Genomic DNA, 19,324 nt, shown 5'->3' on the forward strand with positions numbered 1-19,324 from the left:
CGTTTATCAATTGGAAAATAGCTTTTATTTTTATAAATTTGGCTGAATTCCCTACATATTTGAGAAATGAGGGCTTTACTTAAAAATTTTGCTATACAAATGTCTCCACAGTTTCCTGCATTCCTTCTATTTTGACTGCACTGGTTTTATGCGAGAAAGTTTTTTTAATTTCATGTAATCGCAATTATACATTTTACCTCCCATGATCATCTCTATCTCTTGTTTGGTAACAATTCTTCCTTTATTCCTAGATCTCACAGGTAAGGTTTTTCCATGTTCCCCTAATTTGCTAATGATATTACTTTATGGCTAAATTGTACCCATTTGACCTTCTCTTGGTATATAGTGTGACATGATTGTCTATACCTAGTTTCCACCAAACTGCTTTCTGGTTTTGCTAGCAATTTTTGTCAAATAGTGAGTTCTTGTCCCCAAAGCTTGGATCTTTGGATTTATCAAACACTAGATTATTATGACCATTTACTACTCTGTATAAGATACCAAATGTATTCCACTGATCCATCACTCTATTTCTTAGCCAGTGCTAGCTTGTTCTGATTTATTATTGCTTTGTAATATTGTTTGAAATGTGGCACTCACAGGGCACCTTCCTTCATATATTTTCATTGATTCCCCTGATATTCTTTACCTTTTGTTCTTCTAGATGAATTTTTTTTCTAGCTTTATAAAATAATTCTTTGGTAGTTTGGTGGGTATGGCCCTGAACAAGCAAGTTAAATTTATATAGTATTGTCATTTTTATCATTGGCTTACCCATGAGCAATTAATATTTCTCTAATTGTTTAGATCTGTCTTTATTTGCATGAAAAGTTAGAACTCAATGGATTTCTAAGTGAATTCTACCAAATATATAAAGAATGATTAATTCTAATACTATATAAGCTATTTGAAAAAAAGATAAAGAAGTTGTACCAAATTCCTTCTATGTAGTTTTGATACCAAAAACAGTTAGAAATAAAAACAGAGAAAGGAAACCATAGACTGGTTCCCCTGATGAATATAATGCAAAAAAATTTAAATAAAGTATTAGCAAGGAGCCTACAGCAATAAATTACAAAGACACACACTATGACAAATGGGATTTATATCAGTAATGATGGACTGGTTCAGTATTAGGAAAACTATAAACATAATTGAGTATATCAACAAAAATTATATTATTATATCAATAGATATAATAGATATAAAGCCAAGGAATAAATGAGCTTTTCTTTTTATGCTTATTTTATTTTAATAATAATATTTCATTTTCTCCTGTTACATATAAAAGTAATTTTAACATTCATTTTTTTAAGTCTTGAGTTCCAAATTGTATCCAGGAAGCCATGCTCCTTCCTTGAGATAGTAAGCAATTTGATATAGGTTATACATGTGAAATCATGTAAAATATTTACATGGAGCTTTCCTTTTTTAAAATTTTTTTTATTAATTTATTTTGATTTCTCAACAATCACTTCCATAAACTTTTGGGTTTTAAGTTTTTGTCTCCCTCCCTGCCCACCTCCCTCCCCAAGATGGCATCCAATCTGATATAGGTTTTACATATACATTCCTATTAAACATATTTTCACATTAGTGATGTTGCAAGGAAGAATCAGAACCAACAGGAAGAGCCATAAGAAAGAGAAAACAAAACAAAACAGAAGAAAAAAATAGCAAATAGTGTGCTGCAATGTGCATTCAAACTCCATAGTCTTTTCTTTGGATATGGATAGCATTTTCCATCATGAGACCTTTGGAGATGTCTTAGATCCTTGCATTGCTGAGAAGAACTAAGTCTATCAACATTAGTCATCACACAAGGTGGCTGTTACTGTGTATCATGTTCTCCTGGTTCTGCTCACTTCACTCAGACCATACAAGTCTTTCTAGGATATTCTAAAGTCAGCCTGCTCATTATTTCTTACAGCACAACAGTATTCCATTACATTCACATACTACAACTTGCTCAGCCATTCCCTAATTGATGGGCACTCTCTCAATTTCTAATTCTTTGCCACCACAAATAGAGCTGCTATGAATATTTTTGTACATGTGGGTCCTTTTCCCATTTGTATGATCTCTTTGAGATACAGCCCTAGAAGTGCTATTGCTGGGTCAAAAGGTATGCACAATTTTATAGCCCTTTAGGCATAGTTCCAAATTGCTCTCCAGAATGGTTGGATCAGTTCACAACTCCACCAACAATGCATTAGTGTTCCAATTTTCCCACATCTTCTCCAACATTTATCATTTTCCTGTTTTGTCATGTTGGCCAATCTGATATGTGATGTGGTACCTCAGAGTTGTTTTGATTTGCATTTCTCTAATCAATATGATTTAGAGCATTTTTTCATATGATTATAGATGGCTTTAATTTCTCATCTGAGAACTGCCTGTTCACATCCTTTGACCATTTATCAATTGGGGAATGACTTGTATTCTATAAATTTGACTTAATTCTCTATATATTTTAGAAATGAGGCCCTTATCAGAGAGACTGGTTGTAAAAATTCTTTCTCAATTTTCTACTTTCCTTCTAATCTTAGTTGCACTGGCTTTGTTTGTGCAAAACTTTTCATTTAATGTAATCAAAATTATCCATTTTGCATTTCGTAATGTTCTCTATCTCTTGTTTGGTCATGAATTCTTCTGTTTTCCATAAACCTGATAGGTAAATTATTCCTTGCTTTCCCAATTTGCTTATAGTATCAGCCTATATATCTAAATTGTGTACCCATTTTGACTTTATTTTGGTGTATGGTGTGAGATTTTGGTCAATGCCTAGTTTCTGCCATACTCTTTTACAGTTTTCCCAGCAGTTTTTTTCAAAGAGTGGGTTCTTATCCCAGAAGCTGGAGTCTTTGGGTTTATCAAAGAGTAGATTGCTATAGTCATTGACTACTGTGTCTTGCATACCTAAGCTATTCCACTTATCCACCACTGTATTTCTTAGCCAGTACCAAGTAGTTTGTTGATTACTGCTTTATAATACAATTTAAGATATGGAATGACTAGGCCACCTTCCCCTGCATTTCTTTTCATTACTTCCCTTGATATTCTGGACCTCTTGTTATTCCAAATAAATTTTGTTATTATTTTTTTCTAGCTCTATAAAATAATTCCTTGGTAGTTTGGTTGGTATGGCCTTGAATAAGCAAGTTAATTTATATAGTATTGTCATTTTTATCATTGCCTTGACCTACCCATGAGCAATTAATATTTCTCTAATTGTTAAGATCTATCTTTATTTGCATGAAAAGTTAGAACTCAATGAATTTCTAAATGAATTCTACCAAATATATAAAGAATGATTAATTCCAATACTATATAAGCTATTTGAAAAAAATAAAGGAGTTGTACCAAATTCCTTCTGTGATACAAATGTAGTTTTGATACCAAAAATAAGGAGAGCAAAAACAGAGAAAGAAAACTATAAACTAGTTCCCCTGATGAATATTAATGCAAAAAAATTAAATAAAGTACTAGCAAGGAGCCTACAGCAATAAACCACAAAGATCACACACTATGACCAAATGGGATTTATATCAGTAATGAAGGACTGGTTCAGTATTAGGAAAACTATAAGCATAATTGACTATATCAACAAAAATTATATTATTGTAGCAATAGATATAAAGCCAAGGAATAAATGAGCTTTTCTTTTTATGCTTATTTCATTTTTTAATAATAACATTTCATTTTTCTCCTATTACATATAAAAGCAATTGTAACATTCATTTTTTTAAGTCTTGAGCTCCAAATTCTATCCAGGAAGCCCTGCTCCCTCCTTGAGACAGTAAGCAATTTGATATAGGTTACACATGTGAAAGCATGTAAAATATCTACATGGAGCTTTTCTTAAAATGATAAGTAGTATCTATCTAAAACTAAGAACAAGCATTATTTGTAATGAGGATAAAATAGAAGCCTTAGATCAAGGGTGAAATAAGGAAGTCCATTATTGCCACTATCATTCAATATTGTACTAGAAATGCTAGCTATAGCAGTAAAAATTGAAGAAATAAGAATAGGCAATGAGGAAACAAAACTTTCACTCTTTGCAGATGATATGCTGGTATATTTAGAGAACCCTAAAGAATCAACTAAAAAAACTAGTTGAAACAACTTTGGCAAAGTTACAGGATATAAAATAAACCCACATAAATCGTTAGCATTTCCATATATTACTAACAAAACCCAGCAGGAAGAGACAGAAACAGAAATTCCTTTGAAAATAATTGTAGAGATTATAATATATTTTGGAGTCTACATGCTAAGACAAACCCAGGAACTATATGAATATAATTACAAATTACATCAGGAAAACAAGGAAACATCAGATCAATAAAGTGAACATGCAACTAAAATTTTTTGAAAAAAAACACAAAAATATCTAAATAAACACCAGAATAGAATTCATATAGTTTTGGGAAGTACAAGAGAACAGAGGACAGGAAACATAATACAGAATGATTAGTTAAGGGGACACTTAGGTGGCCCAGTGGATAGAGCACCGACCCTGGTTTCAGGAGGACCTGAGTTCAAATGTGACCTCAGACACATAACACTCACTAGCTGTGTGACCTTAGACAAATCACTTAACCCCACTGCCTTGACAGAAAAACAAACAAACAAACAAACAAAAAGAATGATTAGTTAAAAAGTCTGGGCTTAGATTCTTAAAATCTAGCCACTTCTCAGATTCTTATAATCTATCCGCGGGTTTAGATTCTTACAATCTAGCCAAGAGCCTACTAATGGGGCAGCTAGGTGGTGCAGTGGATAGAGCACTGGCCCTGATGTCAGGAGGACCTGAGTTCAAATCTGGCCTCAGACCAGCTGCTTGACGCTTACTAGCTGTGTGACCCTGGGCAAGTCACTTAACTCCAATTGCCTCTCCAAAACAAAACAAAAAAAAGTCTGATATATCATAGATGATGGAAAACAATATGATTAGATGACAGTCATGGATGAAGGACCAGTCAACACCCGTCTCTTTTTTAGACATCTGTAGATTGCAATTAGAGACAAAGCCAGAATAGCAATTGGCATGATCATTAGCCACCATGTATTGCTTTGATTTGTTGTTGGAGTACCTGTAATGAAAGAAAAGCAAAAATGACTTGTGAGCCTTGGACTAGGAATTCAAAGATCTATATTTGCATCCCTACTAGGCCAAAAAGTTGCTATATTATTTTGGGCAAATCATTTCATTTCTCTGGGTCTTAGCTTCCTCATTTGTAAAATAAAGGTGATGATAATAAGGTCCTTTTCCAGCTCAAATACCCTATGGCTCCATGAGCCAAGAAGGTTAAGGACTTGGTGGAGAAGCTTGTCCACCCAAAGTGTCCTCTTCTCCTTCAATGCTTTACTAGCCCCTTGACCTGCTATTCACAAAAGGATGTACAGTAATTGCAGAACAAGTTTACTTCTTGTCCCGAAGTCCTTCACTGTGCCTCAAAATATGATTGGGCTGCTTTGATAAGAAAGTAAACTGCATTTTTAAAAATTCAAAGAATAGAGTTAGAAATCATTTAGAGAAGCTACTTGGAAGACCAGAGAACTAGCAGAAATGGATATGAAGAAATCTCAATGTGAGTGTTTATTTTTTAGGCCTTTGGAAAGGGCAGGTTTAAGGAGAAGTAAATGATACTAGTTGGTAGTATCCTGGATATGCCAAGATAAGACCCAATACCATCCATCCTGTTGGACAGTGAGTGGTATGTTTTGTGTGTATCTATAGTAACTCAGCTCATAGGGGTAGAGGTGGTAACAACCAATGTAAATTCTTCCTGAGGTGCACCATATCTCACTAGTGTCTAGGGTGGGAGAACCAAATTCTTTACAGTATCATAGTTGGACTCCATATCTCTGATACCATTGCCTTAGAATAATATTCCTAGACTTAGGTAATATTTTATTGACTGGTCAACCAAGGAGAACCTGAGGGAGTTCTCATTTTGGAGAGAGGTTGGTGTGGCAAAAATCCTACATTTAGAGTTAGATGACCTGGGTTCAAATTCTGGCCCTTACACTAATGAGCTGTATTCCCTTCCTCACTCTCAGTTTCATCGTCTTGCAAATGGCAGTGTGGATAATAATATTCACTCAGCCTGCCTCAGAAGGTTATTATGCAAAAAGCAAACCGTAAACCTTAAAGTGCTTTAAAAAATGAATTATTTTCTCAAAGTGACAAAGTTCAGCATCCTGCACAGTATTTCTGAGCTTCTTGCTGGGTCCTGTCCCAAATGCCACTGGGATTGCAATTGTTAGCCTAAACAGCAAGAAAAACTCAAAAAGTTGTTAGCTGCCTCTGACACATTCTTCCAGACTTTACCTGAGGACTTTTCCACGATGGCACTGGTATAGCAAGTTTGTGCACAAAGTTCTTGGGAGCCCTTCTCATCCATGACTTTACAGCATGGTGGATTACTATAGAAACTGTCATTCCAGAGTTGAGAGCTGCTGAGATTGAATAGGCCTGTGGCATCCTGAGTGGATGTGAACTCCGTCTGCCTTCTTGGCAGGTCATTGGACCAGATGATTCTTCTCCCTGCCTTTACATTGGTTGCTCTGCAGATCAGACAGCCATTTTCCTTGGAGATGTAGGGGGTTCTGGAAGAAGCAAAATCATATGAAGACAAATAAATGCCAGGAGGAGGAGTCACCCTCAGAAGGAACAGGAAATGTTGGACAAAGGATTCAGACACCAATGCATTGGAGAACTCTACTCCCACTCTAGCCCGTGATCTCAATAAAAACATCACCACCAATGATGATGATATAATGCTTTAAGGGTGGCAAAATGCTTTATGTACATTATTTCATTTGAGCTTCACAACAATCCTGCCTATATTGTGGTATATGAATGTAGTGGAATACTATTGTGCTATAAGAAATGATGAACAGGTTGGGACTTCAGAAAAACTTGGAAGACTTATATGGTCTGATGCTGAGTGAAATGAGCAGAACCAAGAGAACACTGTACACGATAACAGCCACTTCCTGCGATGTCTTTGTTATGCCCATTTTATGGATGAGAAAACAAAGCCTTAGAGGTTAAAATGACTTGCCCAGGTCCAATGATCTATCTACTGTGTCGCCTATCTGCCTTCAAGAAGTACACAAAGTCCTATACTAGGTTGTGGTATTAAAAAAAAAAGCAGCTTGATCTGGTGGGAAAGGCAATCATTGTATGATTTCTGAATTCACTAACTTCTCTTCCCCCCCCTAACATTTACAGAATGCTTGCTGTATGCCAGGCACACACAGAGGCAGCAAGGTAGCACAGTGGATAGAGCACTGGCCCTGGAGTCAGGAGATTTGAGTTCAAATCCAACCTCATGTGACCCTGGGCAACTCACTTAACCTGTTTGCTTTTATCCACTGGAGAAGGAAATGGCAAACCACTCCAGTGTCTTTGTCAAGAAAATCCCATGGAAAATTGGAACACTAATGCATTGTTGGTGGAGTTATGAACTGATCCAACCATTCTGGAGAGCAATTTGGAACTATGCCCAAAGGGCTATAAAAATGTGCATACCCTTTGACCCTATATCCCAAAGAGATCATACAAATGGGAAAAGGACCCACATGTACAAAAATATTCGTAGCAGCTCTTTTTGTGGTGGCAAAGAATTGGAAATTGAGGGGATGCCCATCAATTGAGAATGGCTGAGCAAGTTGTAGTATGAATGTAATGGAACACTATTGTGTTATAAGAAATGATGAACAGGCTGACTTCAGAAAAACTTGGAAAGACTTGTATGGTCTGATGCTGAGTGAAATGAGCAGAACCAAGACAACGTTGTACACAATAACAGCCACGTTGTGCGATGACTAATATTAAGAGACTTAACCCTTCCCAGCAATACAAGGATCTAAGACATCTCCAGAGGCCCTGTGATGGAAAATGCTATCCACATCCAAAGAAAGAACTATGGAAGTTGAATGCAGATCGAAGCATACTATTTGCTTTTTTTTTCTCTTCCATTGAGTTTTGTTTCCTCTTTCTGATGGTTCCTCCTATTGGTTCTAATTTTTACTTACAACATCACTAATCTGAAAATATGTTTATTAAGAATGTATATATATAGCCTATATCAAATTGTGTGCCATCTTGGGGAGGGTGGTGCAGAGGAAGGGGGAAAATTTTAAACTGAAAAGCATGTGGAAGTGATTGTTGATAAATCAAAATAAATTAATTTTAAAAAATTTAAAAAAAAAGAAAATCCCATGGACAGTTTTGGCAGTCTATAGTCTGTGGGGTCACAAAGAGATAGACACTACTGAAGAACAACAGTGTGCCAAGCACTGTGCTAGGCTCTTTACAACTATTACTTCATTTGGTCACACAATTTATCTAATAATTTATAACTAACTCATCGTGTGACTTTGCCTTCCTGAGCCTTGCTTTCTTCATCTGTAAAATGAGGAGGTTAGATTAGATCTCCAAGGTCCCTTCTAGCTTTGAAATTCTGTGAACCTATGAATGAGAAGATGTGATCCTTACTCTTAAGGGAACTTCCAATTTCATTGTAGAGACCGAACTACCACCACAAAATGGCATGGAAACATTTAAAAAATACTATGTCCATGGAATGGCCCCTCAAGGAGGAATAGGAGTTAGTCAATGAAGGCTTCCAGATCAGCATAGCAGAGAAGAAAGAGCGCTTATTTGGGGTCAGAGGACCTCCTATGTAACTATTGCACAAGTCACTTTGACTCTCCGGTATCTCCTGTCTGATGAGTTTCTGTAACTTAGGTTGTTCCCAAGAGAATTTGTTTGGCTAGTCTTCTTGAGAAGATAGAGGTTCTGGGGGAATGTCCTCTGGCTTAGAAAAAATGAGCTGATATAGGCGCAGCTAGGTGGCACAGGTGACAGAGCACCACCACTGGAGTCAGGAAGACCTGAGTTCCAATCTAGCCTCAGACACTTACTAGCTTTGTGACCTTGGGTAAGTCACTTAACCCCGATTGCCTCAACAACAAAAAGAGCTGACAGGACTGTTCTACCCCTTCTCCCGTTTGCTCTTATACCTTTCTTCCAAAGTCGGGGGGGGATGGAGTGAAGGGACCTCTCTTCTCTTTCCCACCCAGTAGGCAATAGTAGCTGCCTTTTGGCAGAACCACTGAGCAAGTACCAATTCTCCTCTGATGGCAGCAACATCTGGGTGATAGCAGAATATGAACATGTCCTCTAGAAGCACGTGGCAGAGGGAGACGTGTGCTTGCCCGTATGACTCAAGAAGGGAATTAATGTCGGTGAACCCCAACCTCCTGCGCAGAAGATGAGGCATCGTGATTTCCTAGACTGTGATCACAGAATCAGTTTTTCTAACAGAGAAGAGATATTTCTTGGGTAGTGCCAGCTTTGGGTGTTGCCTTAAGAGTAACCCCAATTTCAGAGTTTTAGAATTGTATCTTCTAGAGGGAAAAGAGGTGTTCTTGAGTAGGATGCCTCTTGGATAAGGAAAAGGATCACCCACATGGCCCCTCACAGCTGGAGGAGCGGCAAGAAGGAGATTAAAGCCATGCATGGCAGGGCGAGTGGTCAGGACCTTATTCCCTTCCCCCTAGTTTCCCACCCTTTACAATGAATTATTTGGACTGCCTATGATGGGAAGGGAATTGCCTGACTAGATACTTCAAAGTATGTTTACCTTCAAGGGGCTTAAATAGTAAGGGGTGCTATGAGTCCAAAAGGGAGTTTGTGGGACCCTGTGGGAGAACTAGGGGTCTACTATAATGTTGGTGTGTGGTCTTGATGGCAAACCTATGTTCACTTCCCTTCTAAGGAGAGCTTACGGACTATCATAACACTTTAAGTGTTTCTTGTATTTGTTTATGAAACCTCGTGAATCCTTTATATCTTTTGCATTTTCTGTGGGGTAAAATAATGGCTGTACCCAATATATATCCATTATCTTGAGTGCTTATGTGGGAACTAGAGGCCCAGGTAGTCACATTTATGCAAACTTAGGCATGAATATATTTAGATATTTCCCACTGTAAACTCTGGGTAAGAATACATGAGTCAAAGAGAAAATGGCCTTTTGGGGAGATTCAGTTTGTTCAGTCATTTTTCAGTCCTGTCTGATTCTTCATGACCTCATTTTGGAGTTTTCTTGGTAAAGATATTGGAAAGTAGTTTGCTATTTCCTTCGCCAGCTCATTTTACAGATGAGGAAACTGAGGAAAATTGGGTTAAGTGACTAGCCCAGGGCCATACAGATAGTAAATGTCTGAGGTAGGATTTGAAAAGATGTCTTCTTGATTCCAAGCTTAGTGTTCTATCCACTACACCACCCAGCTGCAGAATAGATACAGAATCACAGACTGACAGCCTGAATCATCTAATTAAAGGGGCTCAGCTTTTAGAACACTAGTGTCAAAAGCCCTCCATCCAAATCCTACCACTGTCCAAACTCTTTCAATCTCAAAGGCTTCACCAGTCACCTGTGAAGACTCTCTGACCACAAACATGCCAATGGATTTCTTAGCGGCACTATCCCCATTAAAGAAACAGTTAGGTAGCATAATAAATAGAGAGCTGGACCTGATATCTAAAAAATCTGAGTTCCAATCCAGCTCCAAGGGAAAAGGACCCACATATGCAAAAATATTTACAGCAGGTCTTTTTGTGGTGACCAAGAATTGGAAATTGAGGGGATGCCCATCCATTGGGGAATGGCTGAACAAGTTGCGGCATATGAATGTAATGGAATACTATTGTGCTATAAGAAATGATGAGCAGGCTGACTTCAGAAAAACCTGAAAAGACTGACGTGAACTGATGCTGAACGAAATGAGTAGAAGCAGGAGGACATTGTACTCAGTAACAGCAACACTGTACAATGACTAATTTTGATAGATTTAGCTCTTCTCAGCAATGCAAGGATCTGACATCTCCAAAAGTCTCATGATGGAAAATGCTGTCCACATCCAGAGAAAGAACTATGGAGTTTGAATGCAGATCGAAGCACACTATTTGCACGCTCTCTTTTTTTTGTTACTTCTTTCTCGTGATTCCTCCCATTGGTTCTTCTTTACAACATGACTAATGTGAAAATATGTTTAATATGAATGTATATGTGTAGCCTATATCAGATTGCATGTCATCTTGTGGAGGAGGGAAGTGAGGGAGGAGAAGAAAATTTAGATTTCAAAATCTTATGGAAGTAAATGTTGAAAACTGAAAATAAATAAGTAAATTTTTTAAAAATCCAGCTTCAGATACTTATTAACTATATAACCCTGGGCAAGTCATCCAACCTCTTTTTGCCTCAAATTTCTCATCTGTTAAATGGGGATAATAATAGCACCTCTCTCCCAGAGTTGTGAGAATGAAATGAGATATTTATAAAGTACTTTTGCAAACCTGAAAGTACTATGTAAATTGCTAGCTAGCTTTTGTTATAGGAAATCTAGTCATCAAGGAAGGACGAGGTAGTCACAGCTAAACCGCAAGGCACTTCTCCTTGCTATCTGAAGGGCCAGGCCTGTAACATGCTAGGAGAACAATGACACCAAAATAAGGGGGCTCAGATGGGTGGCTATACAGCCACTTATGACACTCATTCCCAATAATTCATTCCCAGGACTTTTAGGAAAATCAGCCTGCTTGAGAATGCAGCTATGTAATTAATGCACGTTCTAGATCTTGATCATCTGAAGTTTTCTGAATGATCTGACTCAACAAGGTAAGGAAGAAATTTTTGCCCTTGAGGTAAATATCTGTCCATTGCTTTAAATAGTTAAGATGTCTGAGAGACACTCCTCCAACCAGGATAGTCAGTTGTATCTGTTCCATCTTTGAAAGGCAAAGACATATAGAGGGTAGAGACCTGGCCTTGGAATTGGGAAGATCTGCGTTCAAACCCTGCCTATGATACAATCTAGTTGTGCGACCATGGGCAAGTCATTTAACCTGTCATTTTCCTCAGGCAACTTTGAGATCACAAGCTATCAATGAGTTGCTCATCAGAGGAGGGAGTTTCCATACCAAAGAAATCACAGGTCCAGATCCCTCAAAAAGTTACCAGTACTATAGTTATCTGTATTGAGATGTTTAGTAATTACATGTAAGCCCTAGGAGGTCAGGGATCCATCACACCTAAACTTTGTATCTCCCTCATGTTGTACCTACTAGATACACATAGTCGGTACTTAATAAATGCTTGTCAAGTTGAACAATTGAACTTCCAACGTAAGAGAGAAAGATCTCATAATGTTCCCTAACTTATAATGTACCCATTCCTGACTTTTCCTCACCTGAAACAGTTAGTGTAGTGAACTTATTTGAGGACCCTTGGCCTGAAAGATGCCACCGGTAGACTCCACAATGGGAAAATTGGATGTTCTGAATCACCAACGTGGCTTCTTGATTCTTAAATCTGAGACGCATCCCATGCTGAAGGTGAGACTCTCCTACTGTGGTCATGCTGAAGAGGAGTTCTTCGTCTTTCTTGTCACTACGGAAAAACAAGTCTATACTATCAAAGTCCATGGTGCTTTTGCAGATTATCTCAACCTGGTCATTTCTGCAAGCAGATACTTCTTTCTGGCATTCAAATTTCGCAAACTCTGCAATAAGTGAACAAATTCCAGAATCATGTCATCATCATCACTACCACCCCCACCATCATCATCAACACTTAGTGAGACACTACCGTGGACCAAGTGCTGGGGTCAAGAGGCATGAGGCATTCACTGTCTCTGACTTTGAGGACTTGCTTTCCAATAAGAATACATAAGCTCAGTGTCAAATGGATGATTGGCATAGATATCATGTACTCAAAGTTCAAAGGACAGAGAGATCACTGAGGTCTGGGGTTAGGGCAGCTGGGAAAGGCTTCTCGGAGAAGGCTGACTGTGAATTAGCCTTGAAAGATTCTCAGTAATTGACAAACAGGAACATCTTAGTTAAAAGCTTCTGAATGAAAACTTCTATAAATGATTCTGGTTCTAACCTTAAGACTGTCCTTTCTCTTCTGGACTCCCAAAACACTTGCAGATTTTTTTCCATTTTTTTCTTTTCTAATACCCATCCACTTCCTCTCATCATCAAAAAAGAAAGGAAGGAAAAGGAAAGGAAAGGAAGGAAAGAAGGAAGGAAGGAAAGAAGGAATAAACAAAAGAAATAGATTAAAGAAAACCACCTCTCCAGATCAAAAGCTAGCTTTAGGCATTCTGGATCCTTAAAAAAAATTAAGTGCAAGAGGCTTAAACCATTTTTTAAAAATTTATCATTTTCATAGAAAGCATATTGAAAGCATGAAATGTTTTTATGTGTGTGTATTTCTGAGAAAATGCAAAGTCTTTTTACAAAATTATTTATCCATTATTTATCACACTGACAAAAAAAGATGAAAGGGGATAGAGCAGAGACAAGGAATGAAGCGTCTTTCATTTCCTGAACTAAGAACTCCAGCTCCCTCTCTATCTCCTCCTGCTGTGACCCATGTGCTTTTCACTCTTAGCTTCTGTCCTAAAGCAGCTATTTATTATCAGAGTTCTCAACTTGCCTTTGCCTAGCTCCCTTCACAAGGACATGTATAAAATGCTTAATAGAGTCTCTGTGATATAATAAGTACTTAATAAATAATTATTCTTCCCCTTTCTCCTACCTGAAAAAGGGACTCTGAATAATGAAAAAATATGGTGTCTAAATGAATAGAAAGGAATTTTATCAGTTAATTTGAAGACCACTAATGTCCTTCTCTGTGTTCTGTTCTATATTTGAACACAATAGAACTCAAAGGCCCAAAGAGGAAGCCTTCAACAATGGCAGCTAATATGGAGAGCAGTGAAAATAGGGAGCCTTTGTTGGGCTAATGAGATTAGGTTTGGAGAAGACTTACCAAACACCATGGAATCACAGAGCTAGAGTTAACAAGAGACCTTAGAGATCATCAAATCCAAAGTCCTCTTTTTACAGAGGAGGAAACTGAGGCCCAGAGAGGTTAAGTAATTTGTGACCTTGGGGGTCACATAATGACCTGATTTGAAGTAGGATTTGAATTCTGGCTCTAAACTTCAATTTTACTACATCATGTTACTGTTATGAGTAAATCGTAAGCATAAATTTACTATTGCTTCTCTTGGGCCACTCATCTTTTGCCATATCTTATAGTCATATAAAAAGCCGTGCTATGGAGTGGAAAGTGTGCTCGATTTGGAGTCAGGAGACTTGGGTTCAAATCTTGCCTTCAACACTTATTGCCATTTAGTTCTAAGCAAGAGGTAGCAAGACATAGTAAACCAAGGGTGCACTTGAAGCAGGGAAAACCTGGTTTTGAATTTTTTCTCTGACACTACATGTGTGGCCACGGCCAAGTTACTTAATCTTTCCAAGTCTCAGTTTTTTCATCTGTAATATGCAGAGCTTGGACTATATGGCCTCTTCAGTCCCTTCTAGCTCTAAATCTATGATTCCCTAAAACTCAAGAAACCTTTATAAACCTCAGTTTCTTTACCTGTAAAGTGGAAATGATTATACTTGCATTACCTACCTCACGGAGCTGTTGTGGGGAAAGTATCCCATATGCATAAAAAAGCTATTTAAATATGAACTAAATTAAATTTATGATTTAATGTATAACTATTTAAATATGAACTAATATTTGGTATATGTTTTCAAAATTACCCCATAAAATCATATATATAATTTTTCACACATAAATTTATACAATAATGGGATAACATCAAATGATTACAAGCAATATGAGCAAAATACCAGCATTTTAAAAAATCACATTAAATACCGAAGCAAATAAGGAGTGAGGGGCTTTGTCATAAACCTCATTCCTTCCTCACCATGGTGTGCCTGTAGATAGTACTCAGGGGCATGGTGAACAGAGTAATCAACTTGAAATTAGGAAGACCTGAGTTCAAATGCAGCTTTAGATATTTGTTGTCTGTATGACTCTGGGCAAGTCAATCTGCTTGCTTCAGTTTCTCATATGTCAGATAATACCACTTACCTTTCTCTCAGTCCTTGTAAGGATCAAATAAGATAATATTTGTAAAGCACTTTGTAAACCTTAAAGCACTATATAAATACTAGCTATTACCAGTTGCCTTCTTATATGGCAGCTAGGTAGTACAGTGGATAGAGTGCTGGGCCTGGAGTCAAGAAGACCTGAGTTCAAATTCAGATTCAGACATTTACTAGATATGTGACTTTGGGCAAATCAGTTTGCCTTAGTTTCTTCAACTGTACAATGGGAATAATAATAACACCTCCTTTGCAAGGTTATTGTAAGGATCAAATGAATGATATTTGTCAAGGGCTTAGCATAGTGCTTGGCATGGAGTACTTGCTATATTAATACTAGCTATTATCGTCATTATTATTCCTACTTCTTTAAGCAAGTTGTTACTTGCTTGCCTCCAGAGGGATCAGTGGATTGTCCTCCAAACATAAGGGCACAGAGATTCTGCTACGTACTGGCGACACAGTACACCCATCATCAGGCAAGGGTCCCCACAAAATGGGAACTCCAAGTCTAGACCAGGGCCATATTAAACAAGGTACAGCTACAGAAATATCCATTGCTCATTGTCTTAGGAGACGTTTGAAAAGTAAATCTATCTCTCCTGGCAGGGCTGGCCCTAGGCAAAATTACAAAGGGAGAAACACACTTAGTATCTCCAGTTTCTCCTGTATTCCTCTTTCAGGGCGCTCCCAGGCCTCTTGCTGCCAGATTAAAATTTGCCTTTACAGCCTTCATTCACACTAAGGTATAAATGAGAGATAACTTCAAGCACAAAGGGTATTTAGTTTTTTTTTTAATCTAGCATTTTCTTTCCCCCAATTATATGTAAAAACAATTTTCAACATTCATTTTTAAAATTGAGTTCCAAATTCTCTCCTTCCCTTTCCCCCCCCCACTGAGAAGTGTAAGCAATTTGATATAGGTTACACACGTATAGTCATGCAAAACATATTTCCATGCTAGTCATGTTGTAAAAGAAAACATAGACCAAAATAAAAACCCAAGAAAATAAAGTAAAAAAAAAAGTATGCTTCTGTCTGCATTCAGATTCCATCAGTTCTTTCTCTGGGGATGGATAGCATTTTTCATCCTAAGTCCTTCAGATCTGTTTTGGATCATTGTATTGCTGAGAATAGCTGTCATTCACAGCTGATCATCTTACAATATTGCTATTACTGTGTACAGTGTTCTCCTGGGTCTACTCATTTCACTTTGTATCATCAGTTTGCATAAGTCTTTCCAGGCTTAGTTCATCATTTTAAAAATCACACTACTATTCCATCACAATCATATGCCACAAATTGTTCAGCTATTCCCCAATTAATAGGCACCTAATCCTCCTCTTTCCTTTGCAGAGGTAGGGGTCCATGGGTGTGGATCATTATTTATAATGTGAGATTTTTTTTCCCCCATGTTTCTACTTGATAATTTTTTTGTCTTCCTCCTTTTTTTCTTTTAATTCTTTTTTATAGGAGATGGTTCTCTTACGGGGCAGATAGGGAAGATAGAGGAGAAGATTTAGGTAATGGAAAAACTACCCATGTGCCTTGGGCCCATCACTTTCTTTTATCTGGATCTCAGGTTCCTCATTTTCCTCGTCTATATGATGAGCTCTTATGGAGCTCTACCAAAAGGCTTAGACATAGAACAAGAAGTAGTGGGGGCAGCGCTACTGGCTGTTAATTGGTCCCCTTTCTAACATTCTCTAATAATAAGATTTTGCCCCTTGTTGACTATGTTATTTGACTATTTTGGATATATTTGGATATACTGTTTATAATTTTAAAATCAAGTTTTTATTTCCAAAGCAACAATGCAGCACAGAGAAGAAACTACTTTAAGTGAACATGTCAATTAGCATAAATTTCTATGTAAACTGAAAGTTTAGTCTCTGCCTTCTTTGCATGCTAACAAAAATGTGTTTGAAGGATTGTCATGTGTAAGAGGGATTAGATTTGTTCCATCTGGTTCCTGGAGGCAGAACCAGGAGGCAATTGGGTAGAGGCATCAATGTAACTAAAAATTAGTAACCAGAATAACTACTCTTAGGCTTAGTATCAGAAAAACTTCCTATCAATTAGAATTGGACAGAAGTATAATAAACTTGCTTTGCAGGGGTCAGGTTTCACCTCATTGGAGTTGTTCATACAGAGGCTACATGACTCCTGGTCAAGTTCATCATGGTAGGGCTGTGTCACATACCTAGTTCTAAGGCTAGACTGCCATGACTGAAGTTAACAAATTTCACTCAGTGTCTAGTGTGTGCTGGGATACCAAAAAAAAAAAAAAGGAACTATTATCTGCCCTTGAGAAGCTTACTTTCTACTGTTCAATGGTAGGGGATGTGGAAGTGGTCCAGGTCTGTGATTTCATCCACTGGCCTGTTTTAGCTTCGCTAAACATGCTAACTGAATGCCCAGCCCAGCCCCAAACTTTATCAGCAGACCTACAAAGACCTGTGTCACACTTATTGTGTGAGTCTTGACTCCAGGCCCCCAATCCTATGTGAAGACTGGAGAACATCTTTCTTCTCTCTGACCTACAAAAACCTATTCCTTTTTCTCCCTGGACCCCCGCCTCCCTCATATACCTGCTTGTTTTCTCATATAAGTGTTTCCCTTAGTTTCTATTTGATTTCATGTTGAGTTGGCTATCCTACTGCTTAAACTTCTAGAGAGGGAACTGTGTATTTCAGAAGAGGAGGCTCTGCCAAGGTCCTGAGCTCTCTAAGGTGTCTTAGTAGAACAGAGCACCGGCAAAAAAAGACCTAGTCATGGAGTAGTCATGAGAGAATGTGTGTCACAGAGAAATATGAATACAGGAGAATAGCACAGAAGAGGAGGCAACAAGACAGAGAAAAACTCATCACAAAATCAGAGAACTATAGAATCAGCTGGAAGTGAATCTTATAAATTATCTTCCTTTTACAGATGGGGAAAGTGAGGCAGAGAGAGGGTGGTGACTTACCCAAGGTCATGCAGTGAAACAAATTCAATCTAATTCATTTCAACAAACTTTCCCCCCACCCACCCACCATGGCAATTGGGTTAAATGACTTGCCAGAATCACACAGCTAGTAAGTGTTATGTGTCTAAGGCTGGATTTAACTCAGGTCTCCTGACTCCAGGGCTAGTGCTCTATCCACTGTACCACTAGCTGCTCCTTCAAAGCTTTTAAATGTAAGACACTGAACTGGTTCTTCTAACAGTCTAGGAAGATTCCAACAAAGTATATCCTCCTGAGGAATAGCAATATGGACTCAGTCCAAAATTGATATGTTCTATCCCTATTTCTGGATAATCTAGGTATGAAGAAGGCTTCCCTCACATGGTATAATGGACAGAGCACTGAGTCGAGAGTAGAAAGACCAGGGTTTGAATCTCATTTCTTCTTCTTATAATCTATATGACTTGGACAAATCATTTTACCTTTCTAGGTCTCAGTTTCCTTATCTGTAAAATGAAGTAAACTAGATGATTTCTGAGGATTCTTCTAGCTCTGAATCACACCCTTTTTATTCTCTCCCATTATTCTTTTTCTCAGCTATTACCATGTATGGAAGATGGAGGAGAACAAAGATACCTGAATTTTCCATGGCATTCAAAACAGTCAAGAGCCAGAGGGCCTTAGCTATTCTCAGTAAGAAATAAAAAGCCATCAGGTCAGATCAGCTGCACTGGCAGATGGAGATGTTGGGGTATCAGGCTTCAAGAGTCAGTCTTTTTTGCCATCACTTCTCCAGACACCTCCTGGAGAAAGAAAAAGCCAACGAGACAAAAGATCTTACAAAGGACCTTTGCTTGCCCCATTATCCAAGTGATCCGTCCTGCATTAGGAGATATACTACCTTTTCACCTTCCAGTGGTCATAGGAATTGGAAAGAACCTTTGAGATGATCTAGTCAAAATTTTATAGGTGAGGAAAGTGAGCCAGAATTGGGACCTTTCCTCTGCCTCCTCCCCACTATCCATTGCCCTTGATTACCCACACTCATTTTACAGGTGAGGAAACTGACACCTAGAGTTTTGACTCCTCTTGTATTTCCTTCCTACTATCCATATATACCCATCCTCCTTCCCAGATTCCAATAGAATGAGAAAAGAATGGAATCTTATGAGCATTTAGCAATAGGATGTTATTGTAAAAGACGTTAATTTGAAGATGAGAAATACCGAACCTAAGATAGACAGACACACACACACACACACACACACAGAAGTAGAGAGAGAGTGACAGAGAGAAACAGAGAGACAGAGAAAACAATGACTTTCAAAATCATTCATTCCAGCTTCCTCATTTTACAGAGCAAATTGAGGCCTAGA

General features: G+C 38.0%; 1 protein-coding gene across 1 annotated transcript; it reads right to left on the reverse strand.

Annotated features, from left to right (window-relative positions):
- Positions 1-3,658: 3,658 nt before the first annotated feature.
- Positions 3,659-18,768, reverse strand: SECTM1 (secreted and transmembrane 1). The gene is made up of 4 exons (XM_078154539.1): positions 18,585-18,768; positions 12,267-12,588; positions 6,341-6,618; positions 3,659-5,099 (listed from the first exon to the last, which is right to left on the reverse strand). Exons 1-4 carry the CDS (start codon positions 18,658-18,660, stop codon positions 4,957-4,959), a joined length of 819 nt encoding a protein of 272 aa, XP_078010665.1. The 5' UTR covers positions 18,661-18,768; the 3' UTR covers positions 3,659-4,956.
- Between the last annotated feature and the right edge of the window lie 556 nt (positions 18,769-19,324).

This window comes from Phascolarctos cinereus, unplaced genomic scaffold, assembly GCF_003287225.1.
Source record: "Phascolarctos cinereus isolate Bilbo 61053 unplaced genomic scaffold, phaCin_HiC Scaffold_544;HRSCAF=1172, whole genome shotgun sequence".
Lineage (NCBI taxonomy): Eukaryota > Metazoa > Chordata > Mammalia > Diprotodontia > Phascolarctidae > Phascolarctos > Phascolarctos cinereus.